Source organism: Temnothorax longispinosus, chromosome 2 (genome assembly GCF_030848805.1).
Source record: "Temnothorax longispinosus isolate EJ_2023e chromosome 2, Tlon_JGU_v1, whole genome shotgun sequence".
NCBI lineage: Eukaryota > Metazoa > Arthropoda > Insecta > Hymenoptera > Formicidae > Temnothorax > Temnothorax longispinosus.
This window is the reverse complement of record NC_092359.1, coordinates 10686590-10709430: the sequence shown is the minus strand read 5'-3', so window position 1 is coordinate 10709430 and position 22841 is coordinate 10686590. Positions and strand designations below refer to the sequence as shown.

The following is a 22841-nucleotide window of genomic DNA, read 5'->3' as shown; positions in this document are numbered from 1 at the left end:
TTGCAGCGATACTTATAAGAGTATAATATTAAAGCACAAAAAGACATCTCAGGAGATAATATCTGGTTATGTGCAACCTAATGGAGAGAAAAACTCGCGTCATATTTTATTAAAAAGTGATTTTTTAAAATCAGTTTTTAATTTCTTTAAATCACTTTTTAATTGGGCAAAGCAAATAAAACTCTTTTCAGATAAATCCAAGGAGCTTTGCAATTTGTCTACCCTTCTTGTAAAGTATTCCAAGAAGTCTATTTCTCATAATAATATTTATTGTAATGTCATCTCAAATATTAAAGTTTTATATTTTATTTTTACAGGATGAAATACTTTCAGATAAATCGAAGGAGTTTTGCAATTTGTATACCCTTCCTGTAAAGTATTCCAAGAAGTCTATTTCTTATAATAATATTTATTGTAATGTCATCTCAAATATTATAATTTTATATTTTATTTTTACAGGATGAAATACTTTCAGATAAATCCCAGGAGCTTTGTAATTTGTCTACCCTTCCTGTAAAGTATTTTTTAAGAAGTCTATTTCTCAATAATATTTATTGTAATGTCATCTCGAATATTATAAAGTTTTATATTTTATTTTTACAGGATGAAATACTACTAAAGATATTTAAAAACTTAGATTTGATAACGTTATGCCGCGTGAGTAGAGTAAATTGGTACTTCAATAATTTAATACGAGACCCTAAACTCTATACACGTTTAAACATGCGACGTGTATCTCATAGATACATTTGCGATATGTTTTGTTATTTTACACCTAGATGTAAATATTTGCAACAATTAGATCTTACAGCAAGCAAATTTGATGTTAAGGATTTAAGTAAGTTTCTTGATAATTGCGGCATGCGTTTAACGCACTTAAAACTATATGACTGCGGCAAGTCTGTTGACAATCAAGCCTTACTTAAAATTTCAGAGATATGCAAAAATTTGAAAGGTATGTATATAGTATACGTATAGTGTATATGATTGTTAAGATTATGAGTAAATTGCATATATCTAATACAAATTTTTCTTAGAATTGGATCTAAGTTATTGTTGTTACATAGACGACGAAGGATTTTCGTACCTTGAGAAGCTGAAAGGTTTGGAACTTTTAAACCTTTGTAGTACATATATAAAACCTAAACGTCTTTGCAAAATACTGCAAAAAAATCAACGGATGCGTGAGTTACATTCCATGCATCATATTTATAAGAGTGCTACAATCACAAAAGCAGTTGTACTAGAGTTGGGAAATTCGTGTCGTAACTTGGAAGTAATAAATCCATTGGACGCATGTGAGCTTACATCTCAGGGTATTAATGCTCTCACTAACTGTAAGAATTTACGAAAAGTGCATCTGTAAGTGTGTGCGCTACATTTTCTTTTAAAATACATATTATTGTATTCTTTATTGAAATTTGTTTGCTTCTCTTGCGAGCATCTTTAAAAAGTTACATGAATTTTCTTTTTGCAATTAAAGTACTGTACTAATTATATCATTTTTGTTACAGAAGCGGATGTAACCCATCTGGGTACTCATCTGAGTATCCAGTTGAGAGCTTATTTAGACTTCTTTCCTCTTATCAAAACTTGCAAGAGGTGTATTTGTCTATATTTTACCTTACTGGTCACAATTTAGAATTGCTAGCGCAGTGCAAAAACTTGAAAAAGTTATATTTTGATTTTGTAAACTTTCATACACCTGATAAATATTCCGTTATTTTCGAACAATGTCCTAAACTGCAAGAGGTTTATCTCATATACTGTAAAATAAGCGATCGGTTGGTTAATCAATGGAAGGAAAGGTATCCGCATGTGTCCGTCTATACATTCCGCTAATAATTTGAATGGTTTTTGTTTACTAGTTTAAGACATATCTCAATTTACTTTTTACTTACGCTTTCTTTTTAAATTTTTATACTTACAAATTTACTTTGTAAAAATTATCTGGTAAATTAGGTTGTAAAAGAAGTTAATGTTTAATAAAAACAAAATATTTATATTTATTTATAATTTTGTTATTTTCGAACAGTTTTATCTTCCTTTTCTTTTTCATAATTTGACTTTCTTTGGGTGATCGTGTTATTTTTTTATTTAAAATAATTGTTCGACGAAATACTGCAAAAAAGCTACATTAGTAACATTGTCAGTAAATTTTTGATATTTTTTTCCACAACCGTATGTCTCTTTCAAGAATTTATTTAGAAATATATCTTTTGTGATACTTTTTCTAGCCACAGTTACTAAAATAAAAATAGTTTCTAAAACAGCTTTTTGTGAAGTTCGTTGTAAAAATAAATTTTTACACTGTTCTGAAACTAAACTCATAAAAGCTACTATGAATATTGGCAGAATTTGTCTGCTATTTCTTGGTAAAAATTACACTATAATTTTTATGCATTTAATTTTTAAATACTCAACCTTGCGCTCGTCGCAGAGTATATAATAAAAATTATTAAACATTTCAATTACTTATAACAATTGGATTTTGCAACTTTTTGTAACTTAAAATATTTTTATAAAAAGATTGTCTCCTTAGCTTTAAAATGCCTCTTCAAAGAAATTTTTACGACAAGTATAATCTATAAGTATAACCGCTTAAACCTCTGGCCACCATGTGCCACGGCGACTTTCTACTTTCTATTGAGCAACATTTTCTTCAAGGCGGATGAGGGTGGACGATGCGCGATGCTGATCGATTTCGCGCTTATTAGATATTCGACGCTCGTCGTCGATCTCTCTACGTATCTCTACAACTGTTGCTGGAATGAAGAGATACGAGAGAAATTTTTCGACATCATGCGGGCTTATCGCGATGCGCTGATGAAGTATTTGCTGGACGCTGGCGTTCAAGACATTGAGAAATATTCATATAACGCTCTATTGGACGATTTTAGGAGGGGCGCTCTCTTCGGTTTTCTTGTCGTATCCCATTTTTTGCCGACAATATTGGGATATCTCAAACCAGAAGCGATAGTACAAGACATGAATAGTCTAGGCGCATTGGGATGTGCAAAGAAGCATAAATATGACGGTGGAGACGAAGTATGTAAAATACTTGCTGATATATTACTGCATCTGAGAGATCTTGGCTGCTTGAAACATATTTTATATAATGTGAGATAATTCACATAAAATGCATATAAGATACAATTTATATCGATTAGTAACTATAAAGTATATACGTCGAAAAATTTTTAAGTAATCAGGTAATACAGATTCGTAATTATATTAAAGGCAAAGGATTTATTTTATAAATATTGTTGTCTCTCTCTCGTTGTCATTTCTATACGAAAAATAGTTACATTATAATACAAAGACCGAATTGCAGGTGTAATTAGAGGCGAAATATATTGAATCACATTCGACTTTATAGTGTCTTGTGCGGTATATTATGGATAAAATTGTATATCATAGTTAAAAACTTTGATATCGCAATAATATTCAATTCAAAGTCGTTAATTTAACTAAATTACTCAATCGAGTCAAAATAATACTGTTTTGTGTTAAAGTAATAAATCTCGACATACATGGTAGTTAAAAATAACAAAAATGTTATTTAACACACAAGGTATTGGTTTAAATTTCATCCTTTAACTTTTAACAATGTAGGCAGTATTTTACAAGCAACTTAAATATTCTTACGTTAACAATGGTTAATAAATATTTTACTTTTAAAATTTGCATTTTCTACATGTACTTTTAATACTTATCAGCTCGTTTGAGAATAATTTATACTGTTGACGCAAGAATGTGATATCTACAAAATTTTCTACAGAATCTAGCAGAATTTTATTTTTTGCATTATAAATGTACTTTATACGTAATCATGATAGTTATAAAGTCATAATAGTAACGTAGAGTTATTATTTGTTACAGCTAATGATCTTGCGTTCAATAAAACTATAATTTTTTGCAAGTTTCTTTGATAACAAAACTAGACTTGTGTAACGATCATTTCTGTCTTACAGAAGAAACAAAAAATATTTTACGAAAAATATCAAGCAACATCAAACCTAATACATATAAATAGTATGTCAATTATAGGACATTAATATGTCATATAAGATTTTATCAATAGCTTCCAGACTATTAATAAAATACTACATATTATAAAAATATTGAAAAGTATTGGAAATTATCAAAAATAAATAAAAAATTATTCAAAAACGATATATTAATAAATAAAATTAATATTACATTAAAAATTATATAGGTAATTGTGAGTTTTGCATCACATTTGGTATTTTTGATTAATCGAATCAATTGGTTAATTGAGATTAATGTTTCCCAAAATGCTTTGTAAAAGTATCCACGGACTGTTTAAGATTCTTTTTATGCCTTTTTATCGTGTTTATAATGGTTAACAATGTGTCTGAATCTTGATAAAAATAAGTTTCTGCGAATTTTTTTACCTGAAACATATTAGTTGCAGATGTTTATTAATAATAACTTATTTTTATGCAGCGATTCCATAAAATTTAATATTTTTTAACATAATAATAACAATAAATATATATGTTATGCACAAAAATACATTTAATCCCTCAGCTGCGGAAGTATACATTACCAGTTAAAAGTATTGGATCGCATATGGAAAAGGATAAAAAATTTTATTTTAGTGCTATTATTGTATGCTTTGATAGGAATACTTTGAGAAAGAAAAACAAATATTACAATGATTTACTTAAATAATTATTGTTGATGACAATTTGAAACAATGCAATTAAATCATTAAGATACATAAATATTATAAAATTTTATTTTAATACTGTTATTTTATGATTTGATAGAAATATTTTGAGAAAAAACAAGGATCTTAATGACTTAATTGCGTTGTTTCAAATTGTCATCAATGATAATTATTCAAAAGTCAATCAAATCCTTGTGATCTTTGTTTTTTTTTCTCAAAGTATTCTTATCAAAGCATAAAATAACAGTACTAAAATGAAATTTTATAACATTTATGTACATCTTTCTTCATTAAAATAACAACTTTCCTTTTCATATAGTGATACAATACTTTTGACTGGTATATATGTTGTAAACAATTGTCTTCTGTATGCAAAAGATATATATTACACTGAAAAAAAAATACTTAGATCCAAGAAAATATTTTTTCACATAGTACCAATGGCTTATTTATACTTAATATAATCACATATTTATTTAGAATTATATATTTTTACTTAATTTAAATAAATTATTATTTTCACTTAATTTACGTATATTATTTTTACTTAATTTAAGTAAAGATATCTAATTCTAAATAAATATGTGATTATATTAAGTAAATAAGCCATTGGTACTATGTGAAAAAATATTTTCTTGGATCTAAGTATTTTTTTTTCAGTGTATATATTATGTATGTATAAATGTTCTTGAAAATTGACTATTAATTAAAAAGGCATGTATATTTACATATTATTAATAGAAAAAATATAAATATGAATCGAGAATCATAAAATTTACCTTGGATATTTGTTGGTTAGAAAAAACACTCCAAATAATATTTTGTATTGTTAGGTAGGTAGGAAGTGATCTGTAAGAGCAAAATTACATATTCATAATTAATGTATACGATAAATTTATTTAAAGAAAATAGAATATATATTTATAAAAAGAAATGTTATTACCTGGGTTTTATATTATCAAAATTTTCTAATATGTAGTCAAGGACCAAATCGTTGCGTGCATGGTTTTGAAGAATTAAATTGAAGATAAATGCATGATCTATATGGTTAAATAATGTAGTATTCGATGCTATAATATTCAAATAGTTGATAATGATATTAGGATTTTCAGCGCAATTCAATGTTTTCCAAAGTTTCTTATCAGATATTCGCTGATATAGTTCCATCATTTTATCCCCAGTAGTCCTATTAGCTACCGTCAAACCAAAGCAATACGTCCAATCTTGCCACCATTGTGGAACTCTAAAACATATATGTCTATAGAAAAGAGGTACATGTATTTTATACGTATATAGCCGACATTTAATTATATCAAGTTTTGTATTTTTTTTTGTTCTGTTAGGTTAGGTAATCTCTTAGTCTGCAAAATTAAGTTCCTGCCGTGCGTTGCTCTATCACTCTATATTTGCCATGTGACCATAAGACTACGCTACATTGAATAAATAAATGAAAGATAATTTCATCGATAACGCCACTTGTTATTTTATACATATATTTTTACTTGTTTCACATATTTATTTTATTAATTATTATTAATTAAAGATTAGAACAAAAATTGAAATTAAGGAGAAACAAAGAGAATGTCTGATTTCGAAGACTTGAATAAATAAGAAATTGGCCATATTTTATATGCATGCGTTCGCAACACACACATACAAAAACACAAATTATGAGATAATCGGGATCATAGAAAGATCGTAAGAAATTACTTGTGGGTATCAGGATTTGTGAGATGTTCGCTCAATTTAACGGCAGCCCTTCTCTTGCATTCCGCGTGACCGACGGTACATGCCCATTTCGTGGCATCTAGCCTTAGCATCTTTGTGATATCGTCATCATTAGGATTTTCTTCGTATCCTATCTTCTGAAGAAGCCCATCGAAAATTTCTGATATGTATGACTAGAAATCGTAAGATAATGTTAAATTTTATATTGGTTTGTTGGTACATGCAAAGTGACGTGATTCATATACAGATATACATATTTCGTTATATATATAATAGTGCTTTGTTAAAACATTCACTATCATAAAAATCATCGGCGAGTTTGCGTCCGACTTTTATTAATACCCAGCATCTATTTATATTAATGCAGATTAAGATTGGTTCATGACATCTTAAAATTGTACTGAAGACGGTTTTAAATATAAGCATCGACTATGAATATCGGACATAATGCCTAGCTTTGAAAGTATATTATTTGCGAAGCAATAATAATTTAATAAGGTAGAGAATGTGTATTATATATAGACTGGATAAATTAAAGATCCAACTATAAAACTAAAACATTATTTTTATATTTATAAAATTTGTCATTATATACCTTGAAATCTTTACTCTCTGGCAGTGAAAAGTAATTCGATAACTCTGTTAAAATTCGGAACATTGGACGCCATGCCACGTAATCTCTCTCTCGTCTTAGATAACTTATAAGATTCATAAATACGGAACTATCTAATTGGTCTTCCAGCAAAAAGGCAAATGCATCATCGACAATTTGAGCACGATTGAGAACATGTATTTTCGTGTATTCTTCAGAATTCAAGTAACGTATGATTCTTTCCATATTTGTAGTATCGTAATAGACACGACAGTATGCTGTCGAATTATCCATTAAATTTATTATTAGATCTTATTTGAAATTATCAAGATATATTTCCAAATACTGCCATTTTATCGTAACTAACAAACTAATGTAGTGTGTAACTTGCAAATATTACAGAAAAAATACATTAATAAAATATTTAGCAAGGTTTCGAAAAATATAATTATATGAAATTCCTTAAAGCTAAGTCTCCTATTATGAGATAGGCTCCTAATATGCGACAGCGAGGTTTCTGCTAAACTAATAGGCCCTATCTGTTGGTTCTACCATGAACTTATTGCTCTTGGGGTAAAACCTATTTAGTGGAAAATTCATTGTTTGATCGTGCGTGTAGTCGTTGCAGAGAAAGAAATTCTGAAATTGGATGTTGTCAAGTGCCATGGATATGAGTTTTTAAACCTTTTTTATTATATAATTAATAAATATTTGGCAATAAGTTCTGCATGCAGTGATAGAGTAAGGTCGTATTAATAGGAAAATACGGGATATGTTAAGTTGCTCAATTGTAGAGATTAGATTTGGTGATCGTGAAACCGCAAGGCGTGGTGCTCGTAACATGAGATACTCAGGGTACTCCTGGGTTGCTGGAGTATGAAAGTTATTGCATAGTAATAAAAGAAGAGAAAATACTATATTAACTAAGGGAAGGTTTATACGAATTTATAAGACTGTGCTGACCTTGATTTGAGAGGAAAGGGTGGAGGGGGAAGATTAGGTACAATATTGAGTATAAGTGGGTTTACGATTGTTGCAAATATGCTTCTGCAATGCATCACATGTGTATTTGAGAAACATTAAATAAAGGTTTTTAATAGTAATACTGATGTAGTTTGCACTTTATTAGCGATTTCCCGGGGTCTCTCATATTAGGAGCACACTTTTGCGATTTTGCCGAAAGCTCATTTTTTACAATTTTCTAATTTTCAGCAAAATTAATATTTAAATTAAATTTTACATTTTAGCATTTTAAAGCTTATTAAATTCCCTTCAAAATGACCTACTATATTTTTCAATTCTGCCCATAGACTTCCGGCATCACACAAAATAGGTATGGTATCTCATAATCGAGTACTTTCCTCTATAAACGGACAAATATATAAAAACTTGAATGATGTAAACCTTCGTAATGATAGAATAAATAAGATAAATAAAAGAACGTAATGTTTAATAATTTATACCAGTTTGTTGTACATTAACAATAATCCAATCTCTTGTATTAATTTCCACTCTACTAGTTTGATTTGGTCCTAACCAATTATTAGGCATAGTACGGGAGAAATCCAAATTGCTCTGGTCGGCGTAGGTCATGGGTATCCACCATTCATTATTATTGATACGTTTAGTTGCGCGGAAACATTTTTGTGTTACTGCTACTTCGCCAGTTTCGTAATTTATCGTCACATTTAGCACAGGATAACGATTTTGGTTTATCCACGTGTCCATCACATCTTTTATTTTAAAATCTTGTTGTTCATGCATATAAGGGATATAAGGGGCCATCTGTAGAGCACTTTGCATGGCGTTCCACAAATCATCAGAAGTGACCGACCCAAATGAACTAAATTTGAGAAATAACATTGTTATTAGCTATAATACATATAATACGTATGTCTATTTTACTATTATGGAATCAACGTAAGCATTATTGTACAATTTAATTAATACATATCTAGAAACTAATAATATAACTTGAAACTAGCTTAGTCAAATTATAATTAAGAAACAAAATATATGGCCTCTAACGAGTAGCATTGGATATTGAACGCAGTAGCATTGGTTCATTTTTCTGATTACATACTATTTTCCAACGTAAATACAAGAAACATATTATATTTATGATATTTAATTCTAGTTACAGTACGAGCCTAAAAATATTAATTAGAATGAAAACGACAATGTGACAATTGACAAAGTCGAGCGGTCTCGCTGATCGGAGTGTGGCGAGTTAAGGATTCGAAATTAAGTGTTGCTAGTTAGGATTAATATTCCGATATGTGATAATTATTTTATACGACATTATACACACTTACTTTTTGCCTAAATATGTGATGATACCCTTTCGAAATACCTTTTCGCCTACTGCATGATATAACATGCGCAATATTGCTGGAGCTATGATAAATCGCGTCATAAATTACCGATTAATAATATACATAAAGTGGATTATATGGATAAAATTAAGATATATATAAACATATTACGCAAAAAGAAAATTTGTTTGCTATTAACCGTCTGTTCTCTTTTTTTGTGCTGCCTGCATTAAGGTATTTACCAGACGATAATTTAATTATATTTTCATAATCTTACCTTTGTTAAAAACTTCGTTACCGAAGAGTTCATTGTACTCCAAAGTATTGTGAAGTTTCAATGTAATAGAATCCAAAGAGCCAGTATCTAAATAGAGAGAATCGTGCATGCGTTCAGTCACGAGAAAATCCATTGTCCGCCAGTCTTCAAATATCTGCAGAAAAAAATCCTCTGATATGACTGAATATAGAAATTTGAGGAAAAGTTTGTATTAAGAATATAAACTAGTTTGTCTACCACTTCCAAAAACTTTACTGTTATAATTTTTATTATGATATATTTAGATAAAATATTAATCCTTTTAGCGTCTAATCTTTTTTTAGAAGATCATATTTAGTTTAATTATTTTTTAAAATGTTAGAGATTATGGAATACGAATATGAAATCAAAGTATAAAAATTCGAAATTTGAATATTATTATATTATTAAATGTTGAGTATAGCGGCTGTAAAAAAAATAAAATATTTTCTGATTCTAATGAAACTATTATAGTTATATTCCTAAGATTGTTAAATATGAATGGAATATTAAAATATAACATTAAAAGTGGCAAATATTTAACGCGGCAGATGCTAAAAACAAAATATTCTCCAATTTTATTAAAAATTTGTTTTAAATTGTTTGCATAATTATTTGAAAAGAAAAACGCGTTACAATCTTCTTTAATAATTCTAGATTGAAGAGAACGTGCCATTATTTATTCAGTTCCATCTTGATACATCTTAAGAAAATATGAAAATATGTATACTTTTTTTTATCGATTTTATTTTGATCTTATTGTTAGCGATTGAAATGTATTTCTCTAGTTAATGAGTAACTTGCATTAGTAATATTAAACAACCTTGTTGAGGAAATACGCCTCGAAGAACGCAGCAAATCCTTCGCTTATCCACACGTGGGACCACCAAGATGGGGTGACGTAATTGCTGAACCATTGATGTACGAGTTTATTTGCTACTAACGACGCTACTTCCCTTCTCCGAAATGTGGGATCTGTGCTTTCATCGTAGACAACTTTTGATTCGCTGAAAGATATAACATAATATAATACACAAAAATGTAATTAAGAAAAGTCTTTCCTTATCGCTGGCATATAGTCTAATTGTGTTTCCAAGTAACTACAGTATTTATATTCAAGTAACTATATTTTCTTACGTGAATAACTTAGACAGATAGTTTGAAATTCTTTCGTTTTGTACACGTATGATATATGTATGTACATAAAGATATGGGGATGGAACAAAAGGGTAACATACACATTAATTAAATACGCTAATTTGTTTAAGACAATCTAAGAATAAAAATATGCATCTTTTGAATATCCGAGAAGTACACACGTGTTTTCAACTATCAAATTTTGAATGCTAAAAGTTATTGGCCAGCTCTAATAGCTTAATATTATAATTCTTTTCTTATGTATATACTAATCCTTCTAATTATGTATATTACTCGTAAATGATGAGTCCCCAAGTTTCCATGCCGTTGACGGGATAATTTGGTACCATAACGTGATCTATTTTTGGTGTTCCTTTGAATCTGTCGGTATACCATTCCAGCAGCGGCATGACCTTTTCGGCAATAGTACGCACGAATCTTGCTTGCGGTTGCAAAGACCATTTGCACCACACGCTGACTGCGTTTCCAACGCGAAAGAAATTAGGTACAATCACAATTCCCACGAGATAAGTGGACATTGTAGGAGTGTGATGGAAGTGTGTCCACATCATGCCATTTCCTACGTTGTACTGCTTTTGCACCAGCATATTCGACATTACTTTATATTCCTGATGATGCATGACGGAGATGCTGAAGGTAGCTTTTAACCCTGGTTCGTCCCAACATGGAAACATTCGTCTGGCGCTATTTGGCTTGAAGAACGTTGCGGCCAATCTGTAATTTAATAAAATTGTTTAAATAACGACAAATTCACCATTCATGGCGAGTAGAACATAAGAATTTAGAGATCATTAGTTATTATTTCTTATTATATTATATGTATAATAATTATTTTGTTGAGAGTAGAAACAGAAATACTACATATATTGCCATGCCGTGTCATTTCAAACTGAAGTTAAACTCTTTTAAACATTGCATGCACTTCTTGCAAATATTACATACTGGAAAATGGAAATTTTAATAATTACGTAGCTACATGTTTTAGATGTCTTGTCGAGTTCTATGTGTTATAGATTGATAACGATGAAAGTAATAAGTAAAAGAAGGTAATAAGCAAAAGTAATAAATAAGGGCTGTGATAAATAACGTTTATGTTATAAGTATATTTTTAATATTTCCAATATTTGCTTACGTGTTGTCTCCTTTTTGGTCTGTGTACAGAATTTTCATAAAGCCATTTTTTGGAAAATCACCCTTAGGAAAATTACCAACAAACTGCATTTTTAAAATGTAAATACCGCTCCACAATACTTCGTTGAAATGTAGCGTCAATATATTTGTTTCATTGTTATAAATATGTTGCTTCGGTTTATATATTATAGTGCCGTTAATCAGCGTTGTCGCCGCTTTATTTATTTCTAATTCTTGCGAGTGTAAGCTTATTTTTGACGATGTGTAAGTAATATTGATAATAACACTGGTTTCACCGTGAAAAGTAATGTTGCCTTTTTTGAGATGTGGGATCAAACTGATGTTATATATAACTGGTACTGTGTTGTTGGGTAAACGATGGATGATTTCTGAATCATCAGCGATACAGGAGATGGTGACTACGACCAATATATGGCCGATATGTAATAACAATTTAGGGAATTCCATGTCAGTATACTCGCTTTAGGTGTCTGTAATTTTTCGTTAAAAAGAAAAATAATAATGCAATGCAGTACAAGTTAGTGAAATTTAATATTAATTTTTATATATACGAAAACGAAAGAATAGAGAAAAGAAAGAGAGAAGAAAGATAATTCCAACTTTTATCAAAAGGACTATATTATTTCGCCTTTTAAAATTGTTATTTCTATAACGTTTTATATATTTCTATATATATCTTCAACGAGAAATAAAAAAATAATTATTATTGTTTTTTTAACTTACTTTGTATATTATACGTGCTGATTAAAATACAGTTCTGTGCAGCAATTAATTATGTCGTCACAAAAGTCGTTATTATCAGAGATAGATAAGCGAAAATACCGTTTTGCCATCTCGAAAAATCACCGAATACTGGCTACAATGTCAATCTCTGATGTTTTGATAGCTATGTCGCGTAAATACAAGTGCCTCACGGAATAGACTCGTAATATTGTTACATATTTCTTTTTAAAAATTCGCAAATAAAAATATCCGCAGGAAGATTGTAGATCATAAATATGTGTTTGTTCATATGTTAATATTGAGAAGTCGTTTTCGTCAGTTGCACTTCTTTGAGTCAGATAATACATGAATAATATATTTATTATTAAATTCTGTAAGATCATGTCCATATAGTCGTAGATGTCTTTTACCAAATGTTGAATTTTTCCTGCTCGATAACCTTGAGGTGCATATAATTCCTGAGTTATAAACGATTGAAAATAAAAAGCTTATTGCTTATTATTCAAATTAAACTTATAATTAAAACAATTTTTATATATTTTTTCAAAAAATATATTTATAATGTATAAATTATAATCGTCAAATCATAGCTATTTGATTTCAGAAATTTACTATGAGAAATTAAATTTACAATTAGTCCAAGGTGTATTTTATAATTGTCAATTTTATATTAAATTTAGTATATTCAGCTACAAAGTGTGTTATACAAATATTTAAAAAAACACAGTAATGTAAAAATTATAAAACACATACGTAATTTACTACTAATCAAATGGCAGTAAAATATATTTTATATATGTCACAAAAAATAAAAATTATATTAATCACTGAAATCATACTAAAACATATTAATACAAACGATATATAAAAATATATTTTATATATGTGACAAAAAATAAAAATTATATTAATCACTGAAATCATACTAAAACATATTAATACAAACGATATATACTTGATATGAAATATATTATTTCGATATTTTAACGCTAATAGATTATGTATTAATTTAGATTCGTACGGTACAAGTAGTTTGAGCTAACTCTTACCTACATAAATATGAAGCATACACGGAGAAAAATAAATTTAATAAAAATCCGATAAATATAAAATCTGTGATTATAAAATATATACCTTGTCAAGTTGTGCTTTTTAGTATAAAGGTTGGAAATAATGCCTTTCAATATTGCGATTGTAACATGAATAATCTATAAAAGTGATACAAAATATTCATACTTGATACTTTATATTCCAAAAAATTAATTATATAATGTAGACAAAAATATATGCAATAAATAAAATGATGAAAATGGGGGTTGTAAATAATATTAAACTTTGAAGAATAAACAGAAATTTTTATTCTATACAGTAATAAATACTGTTTAAATAAAGTTTTTAGTACAATGCGACGTCATTATTTCATGTTTTTCATTCAAAGTCTAGCAACGATTATAATTATAATTATAATTAAAATTTAAGTATTTTATTAGCAAATGATATTATTATACCAAATGTCCACAATGTATTATATATTTAATTTAAAAAATTTGTCCGCATGACCTCTATATCAAATGTAATAAGACTAAAGTGCGTTTATAAAAAATATTTTACGAAGGATATCAAACAGCGCATCAAGTCTAATACTACATAAATTATTTTTTAATTACAGAACAGTAATATGTCATATTATAATAGTATAACATGACATATAAATATATTTAATTACAGAACAGCAATATCTCACAAAAAATTTTATCAATAGCTTCCAGACTATTAATAAAATACTAAGTATTATAAAAATATTAAAACATTAAAAATATAATTAAAAATGATTTAAAAATGATTTAAAAATGATTTACAAAAAGGTAGTAATAAATAGAAATGACATTGTTTGAAAAATTATGTAGGTAATTGTATGTCATGCATCATTTGATATTTTTGATTGATCAAATCAATTGGTCACTTAAGTTTGATTTCTTCCAAATCGCTTTGTAAAAATATCTACAGACACTTTAAGATTATTTTTACGATTTTCTATTAGATTTATAATTTTATAGTTTGACAAACCGTTTGGATCTTGATGAAAAAAAGTTTCTGCGAATCTTTTCACCTGAAACAGATTATGATGTTAAGGATGTTTATCAATAACATGTAGTAATTTATTTTTATGCAGCTATTCCTTAAAATATAATGTTTTATTTAACATAGACAATAACAATACATGGTATGTATATAAATATATATAATCCCTTAGCTGCGGAAGTATATATGTGTCATAAGAAATTGTGTATATGTCTTTTTTAAAATATATATATATATATATATATATCAATTCATAATAAGGTAATATTCTTAGAATTAATTACTACCTTACAAAAATTCAGTTTATGTTTTAAACCACGCGCTAGTATTACTCAGTTTTAAACATAGCTCTTTATAAGATACAAATATAAACCCCAAAAATATGAACAAAATTAATTATAAATATTAATTTAATTATGTAAAGTTGCATTAATCTATAATTCCACGCACGATAAACGTTTCATTTAAGCGCGCTATAATTAAAGGATTATCAATAGAAAATCAATAAGTATGAATCTAGTATTATAAAATCTACCTTGGACATTTGTTCGTTAGAGAAAACATTCGAAATGATATTTTTTATCGTTAGACTTGTTGGAAATAATCTGTAAGAACAAAATAATATATTTATGTATAAGATACATTTATTTTAAAAATAGAATGTATATATTTGTAAAGATAAATGTATTACCTGGGATATATAAAAACAAAATTTGCTAATATGTAGTCAAGGACCAAATCGTTGCGTGCATGGTTTTCAAGAATTAAATTGAAGATCAATGCCTGCTGCTCGTGGTTAAATAATGTAGTATTATATGCTATAATATTTAAATAGCTGATAATTATATCAGGATCTTCAGAGCAACTCAATATTTTCCAAAATTTCTTATCAGATGTTCGCTGATACAGTTCCATCATTTTATCCCAAGTAGTCTTATTAGCTACCGCCAAACCAAAGCAATACGTCCAATCATGCCACCATTGTGGAACTCTAAAATACATATGTGTCTATGGAAAAAATGTACATGCATTTCATACGCATAGCTAACGTTTTATTCTATCAAATTTTGTGTTTCTGTCCGTTTTGTTAGGTAACTCTTATTCTGCAAAATTAAAAGTTTCTGTCGTGCGCTTCTGTCACTCTATATTTGCCACGTGACCATAACACTACGTGTGAACACAGTAAATAAATAAATAAATAAATGATGAATTCATCGAGAGAAAGAGAGAAAGAAAGAAAGAGATTTGAAGAAATATTAAAAGGAATCGATTGCATTCATATGCATACGTGCGCGCGCATACGCAACACACACGCACAAATATAAATTATAAGATAATTGTGATCATAAAAAGAGTTACTTGTGAGTCTCAGGATCCGCGAAATGTTCGCTTAATTTAACGGCGGCTCTTCTCTTGCATTCCGCGTGACCGACGGTACATGCCCAGTGCGTGGCATCTAGCCTTAGCATCTTTGTGATATAGTCATCATCAGGATTTTCTTCGTATCCTACATGCTCAAGAAGCTTATCAAAGATTCCTACCATGTGTGACTAGAAATCATGAGATAATATTAAATTGTTGGTTTGTTGGTTTATATTGTTTTGATGCTACATGCGAAGTGACGTGATTCATATACATATATACATATTTGATATATATATATAATGCTTCGTTAAAACATTTACTATCATAAAAATCGTCCGGGCGAGCTTGCTCCCCACTTCCCCTTATGTCCATTTGTATTAATGTTAATTAACACATTTATTCCTACCATTATGCGATTATAAAACCGATCGCGACATAATTTATTTTTAGGTATGCATAGTATATAGGCATGCTGCTCGTTTTCACGTACTTTCTCTCTAAACAGGTAACTACAAACAGGTAACTACAAATTGACGTAAAATTCATCGTATTCCGGCAGTCAGTACGTTAATTTGTACGAATATAACGGATTCACGACATGATCGTCGTGCTCTTTAGTCCGTAGATTTATATTAAATAAAAAATTTAACTTAAGTGGTAGCTTGATTCCTTTTTAACAAAATTATATCACAAAATTATATCACATGTATTTTATAAATTCAAAAATCCAACCTAAGTGGTAGCTTAATTTGTTCTTAACAAAATTATATCACAATATTACGTTATTTAGCTCAACCTATATAAGTGATATGTATAAAATTAAAAATCCAACCCAAGTGGTAGTACCACAATTTACAAAATACATTGCGTGTGCTTAGTGCCTTTTTTTACCTTTTTTGAAAAGGTAATTTTGTACTAATATAATATTTGCGAAGTAATAATTATTCTATACAACGGAGAATGTGTAAATGATTGGACAAATTAAAGAGCCAAATATAACTCTACAAACGTCTTTTTCATTTTTATATAATCTGTTAATACGTACCTTGAAACCTTTACTCTCTGGCAGTGAAAAGTACTTCTCATTCCGTCCTAATATTCGGAACATTGGACGCCATGCCACATAATCTTTCTCTCGTTCTAGGTAACTTATAATATTTATGAATACGGAGCTATCTAGTTGATCTTCGAGCAAAAAGGCAAATGCATCATTGATAATTTGAGCACGATTGAGAACGTGTATGTTCTTGTATTCCTCAGAGTTCAAGTAACGTATGATTCTTTCCATAATTGCGGTATCGTAATAGACACGACAGTATGCTATCGAATTACCCATTAAATTTATTATTAGATCGTCATTTGTTTGAAATTATCAAGGTATATTTTCAAATACTGACATTTTCATTATTGTAATAAACCAATTTTATGTAATTTACAACTTACAATTGTTAAAAAAAAATTACATTTCCAATGTACATACTTTACCAATGAATTACCAATGTAATTCACCAATGTATCGAAGAAAATATATTAAGAACGTGAATATAATGTAAAACTTTCGTGTTGATAAAGCAAATAAGATAGATATAAAAGAGCGTAAAATTTATTGATTTATATACCAGTTTGTTGTAGATTGACGATAATCCAACCTCTTGTAATAATTTGCACTCTAAGAATTTCATCTGGTTTTAACCAATTATTGGGCATAGTATTGGAAAAATACGGAAAGTCCTGATAAGTGTAGGATATGGGTATCCACCATTTATTATTGATATCTTCAGTTGCGTGGAAACATTTTTGTGTTATTGCCACTTCAGCAGTTTCGTAATTCATCGTTACATTCAGCACGGGATAACGATTTTGGACTATCCACGTATCCATCACTTCTTTTATTCTGAATTTTTGATCTCGCATAGAAGGGACGTAAGAAGCTTCGTCTTTAGCACTTTGTATGGCGCTCCAGAAATCATCGGGAGTGACCGCCATATATTTCCTAAAGAAACATCACATTGTTGTTAGCTATAACACATACGTCGTATATATTTAAATTTAAATTTATTATTACATAATCAAATGTGAGTATTAATGTACAATTTAATGAATACACATGTGGAAACAAAGAATGTAACTTAAAACTAAGCTTAGTCTAATTATAATTAAGGAATGTATGGTCTCTTCTAATCGAATAGCATTGGATATTGAATGCATAAGTTTATATTTCTGATATGCACTATATTTTCCAACGTAAACGCAAGAAACATTATACTTATGATATTTAATGTTGCTATATGTGATAACTGTAGTGGACTACATTATACACACATACTTACTTTGTAGCGAAATACTTGGTGATCCCCTTCCGAAATACCTCGTCGCCCACTGCATGATATAACATGCGCAATATAGCTGGAGCTACGATAAAATACACGTCATAAAATATATTGACTAGTAATACCTATAAAGCATATTTTGCACATAAAATTAATTGTAAGACATATATGAACGTATTGCGCAAAAAGATAATTTGTTGTCTATCAACTTTTGATTCCACCTTTTTCTTCGTGCTATCTGCATTAAGCTATTTATTTTATTTACATAATTTTACCTTTTTTATAAACTTCATCACCAAAGAGTTGGTTATAATCCAAGGTATCGTTAAGTTTCAATGTAACAGACTCCAATGAGCTATCATCTAAATAGAGAGAATCGTGCATGGCCCCAGTAACGAAAAAGTCCATTGGCCGCCAGTCTTCAAATGTCTGTAACATCAAGAAAACAATCCTTTGATATGGCTGAATATAAAAATTTGAAGAAAAGTTCGCATTTATAGGGATACAAACCTACCTGTCCGCCACTTTTAAAAATTTCGCTATTTTTATTTTTATTGTAATTTATTTATGTCAAATGTTAACCGTTTCACGTATATAATTTTTTTTGAGAAGATTATATTTTAATTATTTTTTAAGATATTGGACATTACTGAATACAAAAATAAAATCAAGATCTAAAAATTCTAGATGTTAATTTTGTTTTTGTTAAATATTTATTGTGATGGATGCGAAAAATACAATACGTTTAGATTCTAATAAAACTATTACAATAATAATCATTGTATCGCCAAATATGAAAATAATGTTGAAACGTAAGAGATTAAAAATAGCTAATCTTTAATATGGGCTGGGGAGGACACACAAGTGATAAGAACATAATATTCTTGAATTTTAATAAAAATTAGTATTAAACGTTTCGTTCTAGTTATTCGCAGAAAGAACAGTGTTACAATGTTTTTTACAATTCTAAATTAAAGAATTGCCATTAGTTATTTAGCTCTGTCCTGATACATTTTATAAGAATATAAAAATATTTCATGGATGTTATTTTGATCTCAGAGAATGAACCGTATTTCCAACTTTTCTATTTAATGAGCAATTTATTGCATTAATAATATTAAATAACCTTGTTGAGGAAATACACTTGGAAGAACACAGCAAACCCCTCGCTTAGCCACAGGTCAGGCCACCAAGATGGGGTGATAAAATTACCGAACCACTGATGTGCGATTTCATGTGCTACTAACGACGCTATTTTCCTTCTCTGAAATGTAGGATCCTTGCTATCATCGTACACAACTTCGGATTCGCTAAAAAACAAAACATAACACAATATTCAAAATGTGATTGTCTAATGTGTTTATATATATATATTATTGAAAGAAAGGGTGACATTCACATCAATTAAATACGTTAATTTGTTTTAAAACAGCCTAAGAATGATAATATGTAAATGAAATTTAAATAGCCATAAAATACACATGTGTCTTTATCGTTTCTAATTATCAAATTTCGAATGCTAGAAGTCATTTAGTTCTAATAGCTTAATATTGATTTTTTTTATTCATGTACATATTAGTAAATCTCTTTAGTTATGAATATTACTCGTAAATGATGATTCCCCAATCTCCCATGCCGGTGAGCGGATAATTTGGTACTATGACGTGATCTACTTTCGGTACCCCTTTGGTTCTATCGGTATACTCCTCCAAGAGCGGCGTGATCTGTTCGGCAATAATATGCATGAATATTGCTTGCGATGTCAAAGACGATTTGCACCACACAGACACGGACGACACGGACTTGTCCTTGTTTTCAATGCGAGTGAAATTAGATACAATCACAATTCCCACGAGATAAGCTGACATTGTAAAAGTGCGATCGAAGTGTGTCCATTTCATGTCATTTTTTACTTTGTACTGCTCTCGGATCGGCCAATTTGACAATACCGTGTATTTCCGATGATGCATCACGGAGATCATGAAGTAAGCTTTTATCGCTGGCTCGTCCCAACATGGAAACATTCGTCTGGCTTTATTCGGCATGAGGTGTGTTGCGGCCAACCTGTGATTTTAAACAGTTTTTTAAATAAGGATAAAAATACCACTCATAGTACAAATTTATCATTCATAGCGAGTAAGACACGAGAAGTTAAGAAACACTAGTTATCATGTTTATATATTATATGTTTATTATATTATATGTAATTATTATTTTGTTGAGAGTAGAAACAGAAATGTTGTACTCTGCTATGTTGTTTTATTTTAAGCCAAAGTTAAATATTCTCTTAAACATTACATTATGCACTTTTTGCAGATACTTTATTGTAAATATACTTACATACTAGAAAACGGTTTTAATAATAAAGTGGATACACATTTTAGCTCTTTCGCCGAGCTTTATATATGGTGTAAGTCGATAACGATGAAAGTAATAAATAAAAAATGGTAATAAGTAAACGTAACAAATAAATAAGGTAACACCAAATAGCATTTACGTACGTACGTTACAAGTATATTTTTAATATTTTTAATATTTGCTTACGTTCTGTTATATTTGCTGTTTCCTTCCTCGTATGTGTACGGAATTTTTATAAAACCACCATTGCCTAGAACACCAGCCTGAGAGAAATTACCAGCAAACTTCATGTTCAGGGTGTAAGAACCGCGATACAATTGCTTTTCGAAATGTAACGATAATATATTCGTTTCATTGTCATAAGTATGTGCCATCGGTTTATAGACTATAGTATCGTTCATCAACGTTGTCGCCGTTTCATTTATTTCTAATCCTTGCGAGTGTAAGCTTATATAAAACGATTCGCGAACAATCTTGACAGTGACAATGGTTTCACCGTGAAATGTGTTGCCTTCTCTGAGATCCGGCGGAATAATCAGACTAATGTTATAATCAACTGGTATTGAATTGGTGGGTATACGATATATATATTTTGGATCTTTTGCATCATTAGCGATACAAAAGTTCGTGATTGTGGCCAATATTATGTCAATATGTAATAACAATTTTGGGAATTCCATGGCATGTCAATACTCGTCTTAGGTTTCTGTAACTTTTCGTTAAAAAGGAAACAAATAATAATACAATGCAGTACAAGTTATTGAAATTTAATATTAATTTTTATATACAAAAATCGAAGGAACAGAGGAAAAAAAGAAAGAAAAGAGATAATTCCAACTCTTATCAAGAAGATTATATAGACCTACTTCGCGGAAAATTATGAATATTTTTTTATAGAATGTTGGATATATCTTGATATGCTCAGGATCAATTTATTCTGTTATTCTTATATTTTTTTAGAATTAAAAGAAAATTATTTTGTTCAGTTTTTGAGAAGAATTTTATGAATCTATAAATGTATGTATATTTGATTTGACTATATAGAATATTTCATCGGAAGTAAGAAACGTAAATACATTTTGTTATATATGTAAAATTTGAATTATTTAGTTGTCGGTTATAGCAAAATTATTTTTTCTTATCATTCCTGTATCTTAAATATACCTGAAGGAAAATATATAAAAAATAATTAAAATTATTTTTTAAAGAACGAAAATAATCAATATTTTCCATTGTATGACCATTTTATTTATTTGTCAATAACAATAATAATCTCGTCTTTTGTTTAATTTAAAATTTTTTCTACGTTCGGAACGTTATGTGTTTTAAGATCGTCTCGAAATTGTATTAAATTTTTCGTTTTCCAGTTTTCACTATGCAGCAACGATAAGAAACAAAATATCGACTGATTAAGAAAATACATATTTAAAATAAAAATTTATCACAATCCATGAGTATAAGTAATCTCGAGGAAATAAAGTTAAATTTCATCGTGTATTGTCTGTCAAAATTATTTTAATTACGTTTTAAATATTTCTTTGTGTCTTCAACAAAATATAATACCTAATTAATTATTATTGCTCTTAATGACTTACCTTGTGTATTACACTTGTATGCTGATTAAGTTACAGTTCTTTGCAGCAATTAATTAGGTGCTATCGCCACGAAAGCCATTAATATGAAGGATAGTTCAGCGTAACTGTCGTTCGACCCGTCCGACCATCTCGAAAGAACACCGAATACTGATGGTTACAATGTCAATCTCTGATGTCTTGATAGATATGTCATGTAAATACAGTGCCTGTTACATACGAAACTGTTCGACTCGTACCATTGTTACACATTTTTTTGAATATTTGTGAACAAAGATATCTACAGGAAGATCATAGATGACAAATGTGTTTGTTTATAATATTGAGACGTCGTTTTTCTCAGTTGCACTTCTTTGAATCAGACAGATAATATCTGTATAATACATTAGCTTGATACCGTGCTTAGATACGGTAACACACATTTTACTTCTTTTTACTCCTATATAGGGGTCGAA

The 22841-nt window shown here is 29.1% G+C and overlaps 2 protein-coding genes and 1 long non-coding RNA gene across 3 annotated transcripts in view; 1 reads left to right on the top strand and 2 right to left on the bottom strand.

Annotated features, from left to right (window-relative positions):
- Window positions 1-22841, top strand: part of LOC139808195 (uncharacterized) — a 183961-nt gene that overhangs the window by 60155 nt on the left and 100965 nt on the right. The gene's annotated exons all lie outside the window — the stretch shown is intronic.
- LOC139809038 (aminopeptidase N-like) lies at window positions 5636-12005 on the bottom strand. The gene is made up of 9 exons (XM_071771653.1): window positions 11917-12005; window positions 11058-11498; window positions 10450-10633; window positions 9609-9762; window positions 9332-9413; window positions 8480-8859; window positions 7020-7294; window positions 6407-6597; window positions 5636-5939 (listed from the first exon to the last, which is right to left on the bottom strand). The coding sequence occupies exons 1-9, from the start codon at window positions 12003-12005 to the stop codon at window positions 5636-5638; spliced, it is 2100 nt and encodes a 699-aa protein (XP_071627754.1).
- LOC139809037 (aminopeptidase N-like) lies at window positions 14576-22524 on the bottom strand. The gene is made up of 12 exons (XM_071771652.1): window positions 22390-22524; window positions 20981-21506; window positions 20042-20500; window positions 19563-19746; window positions 18712-18865; window positions 18437-18518; window positions 17726-18099; window positions 17152-17426; window positions 16101-16291; window positions 15433-15732; window positions 15277-15346; window positions 14576-14769 (listed from the first exon to the last, which is right to left on the bottom strand). The coding sequence occupies exons 2-12, from the start codon at window positions 21472-21474 to the stop codon at window positions 14623-14625; spliced, it is 2730 nt and encodes a 909-aa protein (XP_071627753.1). The 5' UTR covers window positions 21475-21506; window positions 22390-22524; the 3' UTR covers window positions 14576-14622.